Source organism: Nematolebias whitei, chromosome 19 (assembly GCF_014905685.2).
Source record: "Nematolebias whitei isolate Nwh7 chromosome 19, NemWhi1, whole genome shotgun sequence".
In the NCBI taxonomy this organism is placed as follows: domain Eukaryota; kingdom Metazoa; phylum Chordata; class Actinopteri; order Cyprinodontiformes; family Rivulidae; genus Nematolebias; species Nematolebias whitei.
The window spans coordinates 25,437,743-25,457,370 of NC_056516.1; the positions used below are offsets into that span (position 1 = coordinate 25,437,743).

At 38.7% G+C, this 19,628-nt stretch overlaps 1 protein-coding gene across 1 annotated transcript in view; it reads right to left on the reverse strand.

The window, feature by feature from the left end:
* ripor2 (RHO family interacting cell polarization regulator 2) overlaps positions 1–19,628 on the reverse strand; it is a 76,971-nt gene that overhangs the window by 10,669 nt on the left and 46,674 nt on the right. Inside the window, exons 2-9 of the mRNA XM_037692971.1 lie at positions 18,262–18,382; positions 11,362–11,517; positions 10,531–10,609; positions 10,334–10,357; positions 9,703–9,756; positions 3,907–4,056; positions 2,445–2,508; positions 1,925–1,968 (exon numbers count right to left, since the gene is read on the reverse strand). Coding sequence (XP_037548899.1) covers positions 1,925–1,968; positions 2,445–2,508; positions 3,907–4,056; positions 9,703–9,756; positions 10,334–10,357; positions 10,531–10,609; positions 11,362–11,517; positions 18,262–18,382 — 692 coding nt within the window. The remainder of the gene's footprint in view (positions 1–1,924; positions 1,969–2,444; positions 2,509–3,906; positions 4,057–9,702; positions 9,757–10,333; positions 10,358–10,530; positions 10,610–11,361; positions 11,518–18,261; positions 18,383–19,628) is intronic.

Here is a 19,628-nt window from a genome sequence, read left to right on the forward strand (position 1 = left end):
TCCCGCTCAGATGTGAGCTTTGAGTGGAAACAAAAGAGGCGGAGCAGAACTCAGCAGGGTTGAAAGTGAGCGAGATGCGTGTTGAATGTCTCCTTCATGTTATTTACTATAATTAATTAACTCACTTAACGCATCCCATTTGTGAACTAGTTTAAAAACTAACTACAAAAGCTGTTGTGCGTCCTCATGAATACCCCCAGTAATAAATGCGTTTGTTGTTGTTTAGTCCGGCTTGCGGGTGATCACACACTGATGTGATCAGTTTATCAGAACTCGCTGCACAGCGGTAAAGACAGAGGCGCCCCCATGAGAGCATGCAGCCTTGTGACTTGTGTTTCTGCTAATTTAATTCTTAGAATTAAAAGTTATTAACACCAAAACACAGATATTTGCAGGCCACGGATTAACGCAAAGATGTGTGTCTATGTTTAACTTTATTTTATTTCCCCCCAAACTCTCAAAAGTTCTCTCTGTGAGAGTCCCAGAGAGACTGTGTGAGCTGCAAAGCATGATGGGTAACCTTGTGGAATTTATATGTGCCATGTTTTTGATTGTTTACGATGTTTCTGAGTGGAAATGAGTTGTTCTTGTTAATGTCCTGTTCAGGTTTGCTTTGGCATTTTAGTTAAAGTCTCTGTTATTGGCTGTAAACTGACACCATGAGTCGGGGGTTGTTCGTGGTGCGTTTGAGGGAGAAGACCTGAGTGGTCTAGTGGTGGATGCAACGAGTATCCTCACTGAAGAAAAAAAAGTTAGTGTCATGTAAGACGATGATTATGGTGGAGAAGTGGTTCATCATAAATTCTGCATGCTTGTGAAAATGTTGAAAAATAAGATGGACACATAACAGGATTGCATGTCTGACTGAAATATTTGTCATTTCAAAATATTTAAAAGGTCTCTCACATATTTTTTACGGCATTTTTTATTTATTTACGTTTTTAATTAATGAACTCATCAGCAGGCTGGATCTAAGTCACCTGCGGGCTACTTAGCCCTGTACTACAGTCTTTGTGTGTCAAAGTTTATACAGTGACATTTCATAAGACACTTAATTGCAAACTGAATACAATAAAACCTGCGCTCCATGGATACAACGACAGGCGAGTTTTTGTGTTTTTAATGTAAAAGTCTGGTTTCATGTGCAGTGAAGCCAGCTTCTTGGATCTAAGTAAGAATGCACTGATTGGGGAACCAGTTGTTTTTAATTAAATAAGGTTTTAACTCAATAGTTTGTACAGTATTGTTAAAATATAATCAGAAGTACACGACGGACTGCTGCCTATTGAAATAAAATAATATTTAATCTAACTACAATCAGTTTATATTATGTCTTACTTATTATAAATGGATGAAATAAAAAAAAAAACAAATTTAAAAGTACTCGATTACCTTTGTAACTTGGTGCTGAGTACACAACAGTGCTGGTCATTATCCATACTGCTGATCTCATGCTACTGATTATCTCATGCTGCTGTATTCATTCATACCCATCTGCTCACCAGACATGTTCAGCCTGCTGTTGTTACACCATATTGTTTTACATTATTAGTGTTTAGCGTATGTTTTAGATCTTTTAGCGTACCATTTGGCGTTTGTTTTAGCGCATATCGTAGATACTTGTATACCGTTTCTTTTTATACTTTATATTTTTGCTATTTTGGGGTGTAACTGGGACCCTGTGTAGACAATTTTGTTCCACCTAATGTACCACATGTGATGGAAATTACAATAAAAATTGACTTGAACTTGCTTTTGTAAAATGGATTTTGAAGTCATTTTCACTGAATGACCAGCAGGCGAAGAACTGAGACTCCACAACGTTTTGCGAACAAACAGTGTTACTATCAGAATATTATTCGAGCCGTTTCTGAGTGAACTTCTCTTCGGTGGTTCAAGATGAAAAAGCAAAACTCAAACTTGCCTCGTATTGGTCTCCAGGACACAGTCGAGCAAATCCTGCCAATCCTGTAAGGAAAAAAATGAAAATGTAATCAAGGAAAAAGGACTAAGGAAAAAGAGTCAATTAGAAAATTATTTTAATTAATTTTTGAGCCATTCTTTTGATATCCAGGTACAAACAATTCCTGTTATTGCATCAAGAAATATCACTGATTTTTATGTTTATATTCTTAATTTATTATTACAACATACAAACAGTTCTGATCCAGAGTAAAATAGACAAAGTGGTATATAAGCTGCATTAATTTGTGACAATGCTAATGCTAACATTTATATAGCATGCATTAAAATGTAAACGCAAACCATAAACTTAAAGATGTCTGAAACAAATGTTTTTAACTGTGTGTTTCATAAATGAAATATAGTCTTGGAGCACAAATGCTTCTCCAAACCATTTTTTTTTTTTTCTTTCTACTTATTCAGAATACACTCGTGTGCCGTGGAGACCGGCACAACATCCGTGTTACAACCTGAACTCCCACCTTTCATTTTGATGTGAAACTCCCCGAGCAGATTCTCCAGCTCGCTCTCGAACGTGCTCATGTTCTGGACAATAAAAGAAAATTAAACGGGTCACAGAAACACCCTCGCAGGGAACAAAGATGAAGGCAGAGTTGTCAGTTTGAGCCAACATTAAAACGGCCGAGGGGACAGGACGGCTGCTGTAAGCCTTTAAAGACGGGTGGTGATGCAGCCGTGTGCCGTTAAAGGTCTCTCTCTAGAAGGGTTTACAAATTAGGGTAAACTGTCATTTGTATGACACTGTGGATGCTGTCGGGTGTGACTCCATGTTGAAAGTAAACACTTATTTGCTCATATGTTAACTTTAAATGTGATATTATGAAACTTCTTTCAGCTACTTTCAGCTGGGGTTTTTTTTTCAGCTGTTTTGTGCTCCTTCCAGATTCTGTCTGCTAAGTGCAACATTTTTGTGCTTCTTCTAACTTCTTTCTGCTAATCTCAGCTTGTTCCTTTCAGCTTATTTCTGCAAGTTTCAGCTTTTTCTACTATTTCAGCTACGGAAATAGTAAACGTATAGCTGTTACTAACATACTAACATATAGCTGTTTTTATGCTAATTTAAGCTTTTTCAGCTAATTCCACATTTCTTGCACTAATTTAAACTTTTTCAGCCTAATTCATCAAAAATGCGTGCTCTGCACTTCCTTCGTGTGATTTCAGCTTCTTTCTGCCTTTTTAGCTACGATTCTGATTTTTTTTGTTGTTGTTGCTAATTTCTGCTTTTTTCAGATAATTTCCACTTTTTGTGTTCATTTCTGCTTTTTTCAGCCTAATTAGGCAAATGTGTTCTTTCTCCTGCTAATTTAAGCTTGTTCTACCTTTTTAGCTACCTTTTTAGCTAATTTCAGACATTTTCAGACAAATTCAAGTTTTTCTTGGTAATTCCTCCTACTTTGAACCTAATTAACTTCTTTTTGCTCATTTCATCTTGTTATACTCCTTTCAGCTTTTTTCCAGTTAGTTTAAACCTTTCTGCTATTTCAGCTACTATTTAGCTGTTTTATGCAAATTTTAGCTTTTTTTTTGGTGCTAAATCCACATTTTTTAGCTCAAGTCAGCTCTTTTTACTTACTTCTCATAGGTTAAGCTGCTTTCTGCCTTTTCGGCTACTTTTTAGATGATTTTTGCTAATTTTAGCTTTTTTAGATGATTTCCTAATTTTGGTGCTCATTTCTACTTATTTAAACCTAATTCAGCAAATATGTGCTCTTTCTTCTGCAAGCATAGGCTTGTTCTTTCATTTCAGCTACATTTCAGCATGTTTTTGGCTAATTTCAGCTGTTTATCAGCAAGTTCTTCTTCAATAAGCATTCATATTGCATTTTCGCAGGAAAAGCCATTTCTCTAGTCCTAGGATAATTCAGACTGTACCGGTTTTAAATGTATTAAACCGTGCATGGCTGTAATGAGAGTCAACCGTACCTCGGTGTATTCTTTGTACCGACGGTTGACCTCGGCGATGCTCTCTTTGGTGCCTTTAGTGGAGGGAGAGGAGGAGAAGGCCTGCTTCATCCGGCTGGCCCCGTCCCTCAGACGACTCTGGATACAGAAAGCCTCGTAGAGCTCGTCCACCTGAGCGCACAAACAGAACGTCCTTCAACACCAACAAGAAAATGCCAAAAAAATAAAAATCCACTTAAATGTGTTTAGATCATCAGATACATGTCACTTAGTTCAATTCAAGTGAATTTTTAAGGTTTTCCATGATATTAAACACTTCCTTATCACAGTAAATGCTTATTTGTGTTTTCAAAGCAAAATGATGTTTTATATATACCGTAGCTTTTTAATATATATATTTTTAAAAAGTAAATAAATTCAACTGGTTCTTTTCTGACAATGCCTCAAATATATATATATATATAAATAAAAAAAACGGACTTTGAGAAGGTCGTCTATCAGCTTATTTAGCTTTTTTCTTCCAACAAAAATGTCAACAAAACCCAAAATAAAAATGAAAATACAACCACAAAGGCCATCAGTCAATGCTTATTGAGTCATCTTCAACAACTGCAAAACAATCTTTTCTTCTGCCTAACAAACAAACCTTTAAATCAGACATCGACTTACTGTGAAACCAGTACAAAGCTGTGTACTTTGAAGCACTTTACAGCTGAAAAATGCAACATTCTCACTAATTTTCTACAACCAGACAAACCCTGAAGTTCTGGTTACAGAATAAATACAAGGCTGTAAATTATGCATCTTTACAGAAAGATAAGTTTGTTAATAACAGAACAGAAAACTAAAATGAAAATAAAAGAACTTTTTACAGCTCATCTGCTGACGATTTTAGTTTGCAGCAAAACCCACAGAAAGAGGATGGAACAACCTCGCTAACTCACTAAAATGTGGACATTTCAGCTGAGATCAACTCCAGATAAAAACAACAAAATATCTATTTGTCTTTCAAAATAGTCCACGTCTGATAAACCACTCTACCTGCAGTCTGGATATTTAACCTGAATATTTAGGTTTAAAGTTTCCCTAAAAATGCACGTTTGATTGACGTGACAGCCAGGACAAAACAAAACCCCTGTGATGAGCCTCATTAAAGGAAGTTGTGGCTGCCTGCCGGATGCGAGCGCTGAAATATTGATGCTGTTTGCTCTTTTATGGGAATCATTAGGGAGATGCAGGAGAAAAATGGGACACTCTGGCTCCTGCCGCCTAATAGCTGCAGTTAGTTTGGGTCTCTTTATAACCGAACCCAATTCTGTTTAAATTTCAGCATACGGAACTGCAAAAAGTTTCTAAGTTGGTATAGTTACCCCAATAAAACTGTACGCGTCAGCAGGGGGATGTTTCTGTTAATAATCAAGTCTGATGATGACGCACAAATACCCTTGCGCCTATTTCCCCAGCTCCGCTGAAAGCAGCCACTCCCGGACTCCCACCCACCGCTGACTGGGACCCAGCCCACCCGTCTGCCTGTCTGTGGTTTGTGGTGGAGCTGCAGCAGCTATAAAACAACATCTAACCTCAACTTTATTTCATCTATCTAACCAAAAAAGTAGATTCGGAGAGTTACACAAGTCTGGGATAAAATCTTTACAATTCAACCAAGTGAGCTTTAACTCATCCAGCTGAGACAAAACGTGGCGTTCGACTCATAAATGATTATACAGTAGTCCCTCGCTACTTGTTCGACTTTCGTAGACTAGCTCTTTTGCAGTTTTTCAAAATAATACTGAACACGAGAGGGAAAAAAAAATTTGTACATGACACATGATTTGTCATCTTTAATATTACTCATGTGATTGGGACAGTACAGGATACTGTACAGTAAAAAGGTAACAAAAAAATACTTAGAACAGGCACCACTATTTTGTAGTTTTCTCTCAATAAGCCTACACTGTATCCCCACTCATAAGGACTATATTTCCCAAAAGCCAACAGTGTCCCGCCCAGAAGCCCCGTTGCCTTCTGCTGAAATACGTAGAGGGAAACTTTTGATCTGATTCGAAAAAGTTTGGTCCTTAACAGTGACTTCAGTGCCGAGAGCTGCACGGGACCCACCGGAAACCAGAGCAGAACCGGAGCAAAACCAGACCCTCAGGCCCATTGGCGAACCCAATAGCTGCTAGCCGGCCTATGCGGACTGCCAAAATAAAGGTGCTTCGGTGCTGAAGGGTTGCACAGAACCGGAGAAGAACTGGACCCCCGGACTCATTGGTGACCCCTAGAGCTGATAGCTGACCCACAAGAACGTAACAACCGCAATAAAAGAGGGACTACTGTAATGAGTTTATGTTAGTTTTACAAAAACCAAACCAACTGGACTATCACAAACCAGGGCTGAGGAGCTTCCATTATCATAAGATTAACAGCTAATGAAGCTCATTTTTGTCCTCGTTTACAAGGACCACAAGCTGCCCCTGAAGAGCACGTGCTTCTGAAGGTCAGCCAAGCTCCCCTTAAGAGGCGGTCCATCAGCATATTGCTGAGCCTCGGGCGCAGAAAGAGAAGGAACATGAAAGACAAACAGAGCCGTCTGACAGACAGGATACCAGCAGCTGCTCTGGAAGCAGGATGTGGTTCAACTGCACCTCCTATGGAGTTTTCTGACTGCGTTCAATCCTTGTTCTTCATCTTCGTACGTTTTAAATTATTAAAGAACTTGCAGCGATAATTTTGGCAAACATACAAATTAGTAAAATAAATTAAGTCAGCATGTGTTACAGTCAAGTTTAAAATTAAAGTGATTTTAACTGTTACGGTGGAGAGAAAAGTTGTTCCTTGAACAGGTAATTTAAGTAATTCAAAGACAAAATTCAAAGCTTTAAAGGAGGCCCTTCGATAAAATAATATTGATTTGAGCACATTCATTAATAATAAAAACAAACTACTCTTCACATCTAGTGAGCTAATTAAAGGCATTAAATGTAGATTAATGCTACATCCGGTCCTCAGACTGATCATTTCAGCTCGGTGCACAGGAATAATACAAGGAAGTGAGGAACTATGGGAAAAGCTTTAATTTGAAATCAATTACGTTTAAAATCGAGGAAATACTGCATCAGATTTTATTAACGGTATAAATTACAATACATTTTAGCTTCCACATTCTTCTTTTTTCAAAGTTTAAACTCATTTTGACTGTTGATTTGAGAAAACATTTTCTCTCTCTACACCGTGACGTTTCACTTTTGAACAAAAAAAAAAATAATCTTGAGGCTTTGTCAGAAAGCCTCTTAAGATTTGGACATTATCCAGGATTGTAGGATAATGGTGGGCTCACACATCCACACACACACACACACACACTCAGTGTCCAGGGGGCGAGCGATTATAAGCAGATTAAAACAGGCGGGCCGCACCAAACAACATCAAACATCCAGTCTCATCTCTGGGGGGAACCGTGGGTGTGGGTGTGTTTATGGTAAGATTAGCAATTGTGGAAAGGGGGAGGGGGCAGAAAGTGCTTTTTATTAGGAATAATCAAGTGCAAGAGGTATTTATACGCACGCACACAGACAGAGGTGCACAGCTGTCCCTCATGTCTTTAATGATGCCCTGCTGATACCAGTGTCCTGCAGACACATCAGACCGTCCCTTGCAGGACATCATGCAGGTTGTGTTGTACCACCTGCCCACTCTGTGTGTGCCAATTATTGTGCACACGTTTGCTGGCGGAACAAAGGAACGGGTTGATGCGAGTCACAAACTAACAACCTGCTGATGGATGATTGTTAAGTCATCGCTCGCAGCAGCTGTCCTGCACAAAGAAACACGCCTGAGCCCAAACACGTTGCTGTAGCGCACAGTTTTTTTTCAGTTTTATTCTCCCTCCGAGACGAAGGGAAAGAACGTGTGCTGGTGCTACAGCTCCAGTTTTATGTCCTGCATCGTGCGAGTTTGACAGTATCGATCTCTCTGCAGGAGGAAACAATAAATAAATAGGACAATTGCAAATAAATAAGAAACATCTTTTCTCCAAACATTATCTGTGGAAAATAAAACTGCACAAGTTGTCAGAGGGGCTGCTGCTTTTGACATATGTAGAACTCAGAGTTTAATTTAACTCGAAATATTGAGATTTAGACTCTTCGCTGTCATGACGTTTTCTTCTTCACTTGATGCATTCAAATCTATTTTTGCTCAACAACAGAGGAACTTCAATGTCATGTTGGATGTCGAGCAGGAAAGCTTTGGGAGTGTTGAACAGCATCCTGTGACAACTATACAAGACAACCAGCATCGTGTCGGCACGCGTTTTCTTTTTGTTTTCGTCAAAATGGAGCTCGTTGCATAAGCATTTTCTGAATTTTGAAACATTTCTCATTTTCCAATGAACCTTAAGTCACTTTTTCTGTTTATTTGCCACTTTCTTATCTTTAAAAACAGTTTCAATCAGTCCTTCCTGACACCTGCAGCTGTTTTTAATCCTCACAATAGACTTGCATGCAAACAAATCAAGCTCTTTCTTCTTCGTAGTGCCATTTCAAACACATCTGCTTCTGGTCATATAGTGAGTTTTTCATTGTCCAAGTGCACATGTGAATATTGAGGGTTAACATCCACCAATAGAGCACTTCCTTGAGTTCCTCTGAGGACTTCAAAGGCTGTCTTCAGGTAACCATAGTTACCTTCAGATCTGCGCTGTCGTTTGGGCGTGTGTTCAGATTACCTGCTGTCACGTCTTATTTGATGCACAGCGAGGGAGATCTAAACTGGACTACAGAAAGGGGATATGGATGGAAAGTCAAAGAGTCTTTTAAACCTTTTTAAACCAACAAAAATGTAGGACATTAAAGTCTTCAACTGGCAGAAAAGAAGATAGAGGAAGTGGTTTTTAAAAAAAAAGTCCTGTGATGAGATGTTTCCTTTGTTGCCTTACTCATTAACTGGAAATTTATTTCAAACGTCAACACTTAAATAGAATAAAGGCAACAACAGCCAAACAGTAAAAATGACGAAAAGTGTGGAATAACACTGCACGTTTGGTCATACGCTAACGAAAAGCTAACAAGAAAAAGTTAATTTCTAACAACTAAAACTAGCAAATATGATTCATTTCAATAAGAAGTAAAAAAAATTAACAACTTAAAAAACACAACTGAGTACTTTTTTATGCTAATAAATGAAAATCGTTGACTGTAATTATCAGAATTGTTGCTACAGATAGTATCTGGTTAGCTTAGCTAGCCAAAGAAGCTAAAAATGGAGGGAAAAAATAGAGGGAAAAAGTAACATGCTAATTTTTATAACAGTAAATAACGGTTTAAAATGAAACTTGAAAGTAGAGGTTCTGTCTTTCTTTTATACATTTTAGTAAATACATGAATATCTGGTCTTGTAAAATTATATGAACATTTTTTTTTGAATGAGTCTTAAAGAGACGCTCCATATTGCAACGAAAATATTATTAAGTATATTTTAAATGCTCCGTGCATGCGTGGGTTTTCTCCGGGTGCTCCGGTTTCCTCCCACAGACCAAAAACATGCATGTTAGACTGATTGGTAACTCTAAATTGTCCCTAGGTGAGAGTGAGAGAGTGAATGGTTGTTTGTCTCGTTTGTCTCTATGTGTCCCTGTGATGGACTTGCGATCTGTCCAGGGTGTACCCCGCCCCTCGCACAGTGATTGCTGGACATGGGCACCAGTGACCCCCGTGACCCAAAATGGAATAAACGGGTAAAGATAATGGATGGATGGATGGATATTTTAAATGCGTTCATGAACTGAACCTCTCAGATCATACATCAAACTCTTACCTTGCTAATATGAAACTCCAGACGCCTCATGTACCGCTCGATACTTTTGATTTGCTGCAGAAATAAAAAAAATAATAATTAAAAAAAAAAAAAAACCAGCAGAAGATTTGACTGATGCTCACTAATCAAGCATAAAACTATGACAACTAACACATCTCTTTTTATTTTTTTTGCAGAGTTCAGGATCTAACAAAAGTTTTTCAAGGAAGAAACTAAAATAAGAGAGTGGCTCAGCGATGTCTGTGAGGATGTGATGGACTAAAACAGTGGCTCCTAAAGCTGAAGTTCAAACACCACTGTGGGTCATGAAACACAGAGGGGGCAACGGAGAAGATCTACAGAGACCAAATCAACTTTAAAAATTATGAGCAGTGGTATTTTTAGCCTTACAAGTTACAAAGAGATAAAAACAGTAATAATAAATGGATAATAATATAACAGTTGACGAGGCTTTAAGACTTCTTAGCAATGTTTATGCGCTTCAACCAGCACTGGTAGGGTCTACACGTGTCTATAGCTTTTATTTTGTCGGTAAAAGCTAAGAGCTTTAGGAACTACTGTCCAATGCATAAAGACCCCACGTCACATTTTAGACTTTAAAAGTGTTTGCGTGTTCCTTTCATCAACTTGCCTTGTCAAGATCATACAGCACTCCCTGGGGATGGAAAGAAACACATTAACTAAAATAAGTGCATTAAAACAGTTTACATAATGCAAAGAGGCTCACAGCTGTCCATCACACGCAAAAAAAGGAAAAAACGAATGCCAAACGTGGTCGCTGCGACTGCACATTTAATGTTTTTATTACAAATTACAGCGGCGTCTTACCAGGCGAGAGTTTCTCTTCATGTCCTTCATTAGAGACATAAGTTTGTCGAGCTCTGTTTGGTGAACTTCAAGATATTCGCTGTGAGAAAAACAAAGGAAATTAGTTCAGGTTTCACACAAACTTGTAGGACTGAGCTCCAACGTTCAATCAGAGGGAACTTAAAGCAGAATTTCAGCAAAAATAAAGACATTTAAACTAGGGATGCACAATATTATCGGCATGGTATCGATGTCGTCTGATATTGGAATTAAAGTTAAATATTGGACATCGGCCATTTCATCAAAATAACTCGACAATATAAAAGGTGCTATTAAAAATAAATAAATTATATATATAGAAATAAATGAAAGGCGCCGTTTTTGTATGACAACTCAGTGACTTTGCCATTAAACATAATCCAAGTTGAAGTGTTATTATTTTCAGACCCTTTTTGGCATTTGAATTTAGTAGCAGGCCAAACTGACAAAAACCATGCAGAATAATGTAGTATTTTAATTCCACAGCAGAGAAAGATATGTAGTCTCTGTAAATAGGTCTAGGGAAAAAAAAATAAAAAAAACGGTATTGGTATCAGTTATCGTCCAAATAAGTTTTAAAATATCGGCATATCGGACAACGGCCAAAAATTCAATATCGTGCATCCCTACCTTAAAACAAGAAGTGCTTAAAAAGCTTAATATTTTAAACTACAACACTTCGCCCACAAACATCTGATGTAAAATAATGAGCATATGAAGACTTTACACTGTATTCAAGAGAAAACTGCTTTTCATCATGTTCTCGACTGAATCTGACCGAGCGTCCATTAAACAAGTGCAGGAGAAACTCACTCCAAGCCTTGTTTGAGTGCCGTGTAAACCTCTTCTAGTCGTCTGGGCTGCGGCTCCCTGGAGCTGCTGCCTCCCTTGTGGCCTGACAGGTGGGGCTTCTTTGGCTTGGACTGAGGCTTCTTTTGCACCGCAGAGTTTCCCATGAAGGAGTTACACCTGCACACAAACGTTCACATGAACAAGAACAATGGTTTATACCACTGAGATGACGACGTTGAAACAAGTGAGGACAGATTGTGTCTCACAACTTCAAATCGACTCATAAAACTTTTCTAGCAGCGTATTTTAATCCCCCATCCCTTCTTATACGCAAACATGCAGCAAACCTACGAGTCAGAGCAAAAACCGAGCGAGGAACCACTCTAAAAACAGCTTATCCGTTGAGACGAGTTAACTTGTTCTTTACTAAATCACATCTACTGGCCGAGCAATCAGCAACATTAAACTGTTCTCTTCCTGCAACAGTTTTAAAGTTCCCAGAAGTGTGCGACTTTTTAAAAGAAAGGATGACAATAATAACCGTGCTTTAACGGAGCCCCGCTGTTAAATTCGTATTAAAGTCAACAGAACAGATGCACATATCTTTATCTTTGATGTTCAAATTATTTCTTGACAAATTATTTGTTGAAATAAATAAAAAAAAACGTCATAAATATGTAAAATTGTCATCTTCTTTCAGCTGTTCCCTTTTCAGGGGTCGCAATCGCAACAGGAAGTCATCCTCTTCCATCTCACTCCGTCCTCACTCCAACTTCCTCCATGTCTTCTCTAACAGCGTCCAGATTTCTCTCCGTCTTTTTCCTGACAGCTGCATTCTCAACATCCTTCTACCAATTCTCTCCAGTCCGCTCACTGTCCCAGTTCTTCTTCAAACCAGGTTTCCTCTCTGTCCAGATGACACACCAGGCACCTTCCTACCGGTCTCATTACTGTTGCTGTAGTAGCCCAGTCATCTGGAAGTTCATCCTTACAGCTCCTTTCTGAACTCTTCACAACATTCTTCCTTCCTCAACTTCCACCATTTGGTCTTCTCTGATTTTACTATATTTTTTCTTTTTCACAACGACAGTCATTCTACACAACCATCCAATGCTGTCTGGCCACGCTCTCCCCTGCCAAAGGTTTCCTCTGCTACACAGAATGCATGGACTGTATTTATAAAGCGCCTCTCTATCTTATCAAGACACTCAAAGCTCGTTACAACAATCTGTGTCCTCATTTACCCATTCATACAACACTCTACTAGATCTCTACAAAGATAATTGAACAAATCATTCTAAAGAGACTAATCAGTGCTTTGAGATCACATTCATACACCGATGGGACACACATCAGGAGGCGATGGGGTTCAGTGTCTTGCCCAGGGACACTTGGGCATGTGACTGCTGGTGGATTCGAACACCCAACTGTTAAAGTGGAGGACGACTGTTCTAACCACTCAGCCACAGCCGCCCCAAAAGTTATGTAGTCTACCTGCCTCCACTCTTATAGGTCATTCTATGTCCCTCCCTCTTTTGGAAACAGGTACTGATTGTGGACGTTAAATTTACACAGTTTCTTGTAAAAACAGAACTGAACATCCAAAATGAGCCTGTGATCCTCTTTTAATATATTGACGATACTGTCGTATTGTCACCCAACTAGTTAGGTTTGGGTTTGACACATTTTAGGTTTTACTTTGCCTGGTATGGAGATGAAACAGAGGAGTTTATTTTAAATTCTCCTAATCCTAATCAGCATATGAGCAGCTAAATCTGACATTTAAGACAATACAGCACACACTGCCTTGGCACAAATGCACCATACCACCACAGTTAAACAATCTTAGAGAACACCAAAGTTCATTAATAAATCCAACAATGCTCAATCAGGTCATTTGGACAGTTTCTTTTGTTGCTGAGACGTTTCAGCCTTCATCCGAAGGACTTCTTCAGTCTGAGGAGCCCACCAAACCAAACTGAATCCCACAAACAGCTCACGCCCAGAGTGGAAATAAACAGTGAGCGTGTTCATGAGTGTTTTGAACCACTTTGGCATGGCTGCCTTTAGAGGAGTTGACAGGGGAGCGGGCGGGCCCCAGAGGCCATCTTAGCACCAGCAAACCGCTTTTTCCCCACTATGAGAGTGTGCTGATTGTGGGATTCAGTTTGGTTTGGTGGGCTCCTCAGACTGAAGAAGTCCTTCGGATGAAGGACGAAACGTCTCAGCAACTAAAGAAACCTTAAGAAGACACAAAAATGGCTGTAATTCTGTTCCTTTTGCAGACTTTGAGCTAAAACCTAGTATGGTAGTAGCTGAGAGTCATCGCCAACATTTATTTAAAAGCCCTAGTAGATCAAGCAATATTGTTTGAGATTACACGTTATTTTAAACATAGAACCAAAACAGCTAATCTGCAGCTGTTTCTCAAGATTAGATTCGTTTTTGTGTCTTATTCTGTCTAGATCTCGTTTCTACATAGAAGTAAAAAAATGACTGTAGAGAATTTATTCATCTGTCATCTCATGAATTCATTTTGCATCACTAATCCTCACACACTTGTGCATATTTTGAAGTTGTTTTTTTTTTTTTTGTTTTTTTTAAGCTTTACAGACTTAGCTGACAAATTACATTTTTGTGGCTTTAATAAAATGATTGGAGTCACGTCGGGGACACAGAAACAACTCGACATGTAGGAACGTGCCATAATTTGCTGCAAAGCAAGCAGCAGAACAAATTCAAGTTCAGCTGCCACAAATGTAGGGCAACACTGAATTAAAGCACTGTGAAGCCTTGGGTCATGTGCACTACGGTTTCTTGACTTTAACACACACACACAGCACCATTTCCACACAGACCAATACTTTTACTTTTGCATCCTTGCACACAAAATGCAAAGTCTGCAGCATAAAAGCTCACATAAAGTCAATAAAGCATATGACAAATGGACTTACACCAACTAAACCACAACTGTGACACACTCCTGTGGCACCATCTCTGCAGATTTCCACTCCACTCGTTCTCAGAACGTAACCCGTCTGTCGCCGGCCGTCGCCCCCACACTTGAGTCATTCCGACTAATCATACTATTCACTGTCTGAGCAGACAAAAAGGAGGACAACAGCATCTTCAAATAGGTCCGAGGGCTCGAGGAGACAACCGGACGCCGACACCCAAAAGGAAAAGATTGGGAAGAGATGTGTCTGCTCTGAGCTTTGTCTAGAACAACGAGCCAAAGCAGGAGGAACAGAGATAAAACTCAAACCTCTCAAGACATTTATTGATCCCAAGCATTTCTAAAGCAACTTCTAGCAATTAACAACAAAAAAAAAAAAGCACAACTTTTGTTTAAAACTAGTCAAAAAACCCCTTTTTCTGTGGAAATCTGCTCCTAGTGACTAATAAGATTCCTTTAAGAGACAGCTGTGGAAACAAAGTTCACAGCTCTGCGCAACGCTTCGGATGATTCAATTCCATGTAATCAACTGACATCTAGAAGTTTGGGAGCATAAATAAACTTTTCACCTTTATTTTCTGTTTCTTTCTGCCAAACATCTGGCAGGTGGGACATCTGATTGGCTCTGATGTTGTGAATGAACTCTAAAAAGGTCCAGTCGCTCCAAACCGACAGCAACAAAAGCCTCCCTCTGCACCTGCTCACAACGACCGTCACTGAGCAATAAAGCTGCACTTGAACGCAGCGCACAACTGCCAAGAAAGGCGTATATTTCATTTCTGCACGGTAATACAGAATGGAGCGGTACTTCATACATTATTCAGTACGGGAAACTGGGAGAGCGTGTCAGCAAAAACTGCAAACAAAGACATGCTCGCATTAAATCAGGAGAATATTTGGTCAGGTTTTTTTTTTTTTTTAATACAAAATTATGGATATATTAATCACATTTTCTAGTGTCTACACTACTTAAAAACTTTAGTTTTAATTAAACTAGTCCATTGTAACAGATTGTTTTTGGGATATTTATGTTTGCATTAAGCATTTAAGCTTAATAGTTTTAAAATCACAAATTCCAGAGTTAAAGAAGTAAAATGAATAGTTACAAAAATAACGAAAAAATAATCTTCCAAGAAATAGTTCAGATCATTTGAAGTGAGGTGTTGTGTAAACAATATGTTACCTGTTGTAGATAGCTATTTGAGTTTATGTCTGACTGGATTGATGAGCTAATGGCTAGTCTGTGATGGGGTCGAGACTAAAGTGGATGGCTGTCATCTTAAAACAACTCCAGCCTTTTTCATGTGAAGGTTAATTTATGATCCTTTATGTTATACAGTTATCCCAGAAGAAATTTGATATTCCTACAGGAAGTGTCCCAGGCTGCACCAGAGGATAGCTGCTGCTGTCGCTATTAGCACATACTAAGAAAACAACAAAAAACAAACCTGGGTTGTATGCGATTGAATCAGCTGCTATTCATATTTTGAGGAATTACTGGTTTTACAATGTAAACAGTTTGTTTTGGTCTCAATCGAGCTCTGACTAGATGTTAGCTAGTCAGTAAGCTCAAACTAATCTATTCCTCCAAACTGAGGTCACCGAATGAGCCATCTACAACAGGTAAGATATTAATTGTTCATAACCTTCCTACAGAACCCCACTTCAAACAATCTGAATGATTCTTTAAGCTTGTTTGCTGCTGAGAAATGATAACCGGTTCAATTTTAAAAACGCTTCAGTTTATGAGAAATTAGTTCCCAAGTCATATCGTATAACCTAATAGAAGTCGTCAACACAAGGAAATGACATCAGATTTGATTACTTTCAATATTCAAGTCAATCCTCATCCAGAGGATGAAAAAGAAGCTTTGAGCAGATTTAGGAGGAAAGATGTGCCTCGACTGGTTGCTTCAGCATATGCAAAGAAAAAAAACTTTATTAAAACATGTGACGGTAAAAGCTGCTCTGTTTCTGCCGCTTCTTCACGCAACAGTTGGTGTTCCTTCAACACAGCAGCGTCACCGCTTTTACATTTTTACCAACAAACTTATCTTTTCCAAATGTTGCAGCTGCCTCCCTTCATACGTTTGATGCTGTGTGGGGAACAATTCTTCATTAATGAGCCGTGGAGATGCAGACGTGCTAGCTGACGTACCTCCAGCTCACAAACAGCTGAAACCAAACTAAAGCGCACTGAGTGGAGCGTCTGGCAAAGATAAATAAAGCTCAGGTCACTGACAGGTGAGTAGATTTCGGTCTAGATTTCACTGTATTGCTAACAGCTCTTTTTAAAGCTATTCTATCCAACAAAGTTCAATAAATAACAGCTTGGAGACCATCGATGTATTCAAACATAAACTCAAAGGATAATCCTAAACTGACTCAACAGCAAATTTATGTAACCCAAAAAAACATCTTCAGCAAGAAAACACTAACTGACGTTAGCCATTTGTTCAAGGTTAATTCATCACTAATTAATAAAGGCTTACATGAAAACTAAGCAACAATTTCAGTGTTGTGTCTGACCGTAGCCTCGATTTAGCCCCAAATATTTCTGAACATCTGCATTCACAATGTGTTTAACTCAAATCAGCAACAAAAACTATTTAAAAGTATGTAAATCACAACTCGACCAGTAAATCCTGCAAAAATGCTACAACACAGAAACTCAGATTTTAACACTAACTGGAAAAAGGCAAATTTACAGCTCAGATGTTTAAAAGTTTTAATCTGTGATATCATGATTGAAACCCAAATGACTACAATATTATACTATTCATATAATTATGTTGCACTTGCGGAGAAAAACAACATTTAATTTAACAAGTCATACAAATATTAAACTATACAGGTTTCAAAAAGACAAAAAAACAAATGTTTGGCCTGAATTACAACTTCCTGTCCGAACTACTGCTTAAAGATTATAAGAGGTTTTACATTTTGAATTCGCTGGCTGGCTCAGTTGAATAAGAAATTATTTTTAATTTATGTATTCTTACCAAACTGGGCTAAATGTAGACAGCTCTGACGTCTACAACTGTCTGACCAGACTTCTTTTTTCTTTTTTTTTAAACAATAAACTTCACTGTAGCAGTGAACAAAAGCTCTTTATCTGATATTCTTTTCATAATCTTTGCAGAATTGGAAGATTAATTAATAAGCAAAACGTGTTTAAATGCTGCTTTGGGAAAAAAAAAAAAAAAATTACTGGGGACTGCCATGTAAGAGGCAGCCACCTATTATTATCCACCTGACAATGGTTTCTTAACTTTATATCTTACTCTTCAGTCAACTTTAATGAGGTCCGAACCGCAATATGCACCCCCACGAATGTTACATCAAAACGATTGCCTCGACGCCGTGATGTGTGCCATTACTTTAATTGGCATTTCTAGTTACTATTACAAATACGCCATTTTTATTAGTCATTTTTCATAGACTCTGGTTGCAAATCAAATATCCAAGACAGCTGCCTGAGCTAAAATGGAAAAAAAAATACTGTAAATCAGCCATATGTAGAGATATTAAATAAAAATTTGTTGTGGTAGTAGCTGAGAGCAATGCCCAATAAATAATTAATTAAAAATAATTCAAGATGGCCACCAAAGCTCAATTCAAATGGTATTTACGCAGCTATTTTTACACACACAGCTGAAATTTGGTGTGGTTATAGTTGAGAACCTTTACTCAATCCAAATCAAAAATCCAAGATGGCCACCACAGCTTAAAAGAAAAAAATTATTTAGCGTGTTTATTTTGCCATTTTAAGCTGAAATTTGGCATGGTGGTAGCTGAGAGCGAACCCCAACACATACTGTCTAATCAAATTTAAAACTGGCCGCCATGTAGCAGTCCCCGTCAAAGTTTCTCCAGGAACTTTCTAGTTCTATTAATCCTTTGACCCCAAAACCTTTAATTAAAACTGCTTCACCTCAATGATAATCATTTTGTGGTCTACATACCGTGAGCGTCGCTCCTGCAGGGTGCTGAAGCCTGCAAAGGACTGACTCCGTATGATGCCATTGGGCCCGCCGGGGGAGTGGGTGCCGGCCGCCATGATCTCCGGGACACGAGATGACACCCCTGGAGAAACGGTGAATACAAAAATTCATTTTAAAGAAACATGCTTCCACTTTCTGGACAACAAAAACAGAGACCGTTAAGATGAGGGTCCAGGTGAACCGCAGCGCTGAGGCAGAGGCCGCAGCACGAAGCAGACACTGTTGGTGAGGTTTACCGTGAGCGATGCAGCATTCAGCGCCTGTGCCGACACGTCTCGACTCCTATTTGTCACCACCGAACATAGTTCAGCTGTTACTGCTGCACCTCAGGCAGGCGGCACAACAGATGAACTCAGTCACTTTTGAACTTGTGTGCGAATATTTCATCTGACCCAAGAGCTGGACTTTTCTACACCTGAAGTTCATCAGTTTACAGATGCAAGCAGACGACCGACTTCAAACCTGCTGCTGCCTTAAAGACCGTTTTCTCCTGTAAACAGTCTAAAAACGGCTCCTCAGCTTTCATCCCTCTGTCTATATTTACCTGCAGCCGCCTGTCAAATTTCAACCTTTCTTTTTTAAAGCTAGAGAAAACGGAGTGATTAACATGGGCACTTGGGGCAGGGAGCTGAAAATAGACAGAAACAGCCAAATATAGCCGTCAGATAATGATGTGGCAAAGATCAAGAGCCTTAAAGGACGGATCTACTGACGCAACTGAATCACTGCTTCAGTGGAGAGACACTTTTTGCTTAAATTTTTGTGACAGAGAGACAGCAGGTGAATATTTAAACGCTAAAAATAGTTTGGACCAGAAGAAGGTTTATTAAAAAGTACCCGCTCATTCCTGATTTTCAGGCCTAGAGGATATAAAAGTAAACAAAAAGACATAGAAATCCTTAAATGCTGCACCTTTCATGTCAGAGTTTTAAAATATGATCATCTTGTGCTGAGAAATGACAAAGTTGTTGCAATTTTGATCTAAATAAAGTTACGCAATATCACAAGATGTTGTGGTCAAAATATGTGTTAGGAATAACTCTCAACTACTACCACATCAAATTTTAGCTCGTTACCTGTAGCACTGATGGAGTTTTAGCTGTTTTTGTGTTGGCAAATGTTGATTAACTGTGGCAGCCATCTTGAACTGAGTTGACTCAAAAGTCAAATCAGTTGCAAATATTTATTTATGAAGTTTTCAAAAAAATCCATTCAGTGGTTCATGCAATATTTTTCTAACAGACAGAGTTGACTTCAGCAGTTAACGCTAAAGTTTTAAGCAAAAACCTCAGAGTTGCACTTGAATTAATCTAAACTACCAGCGCAGA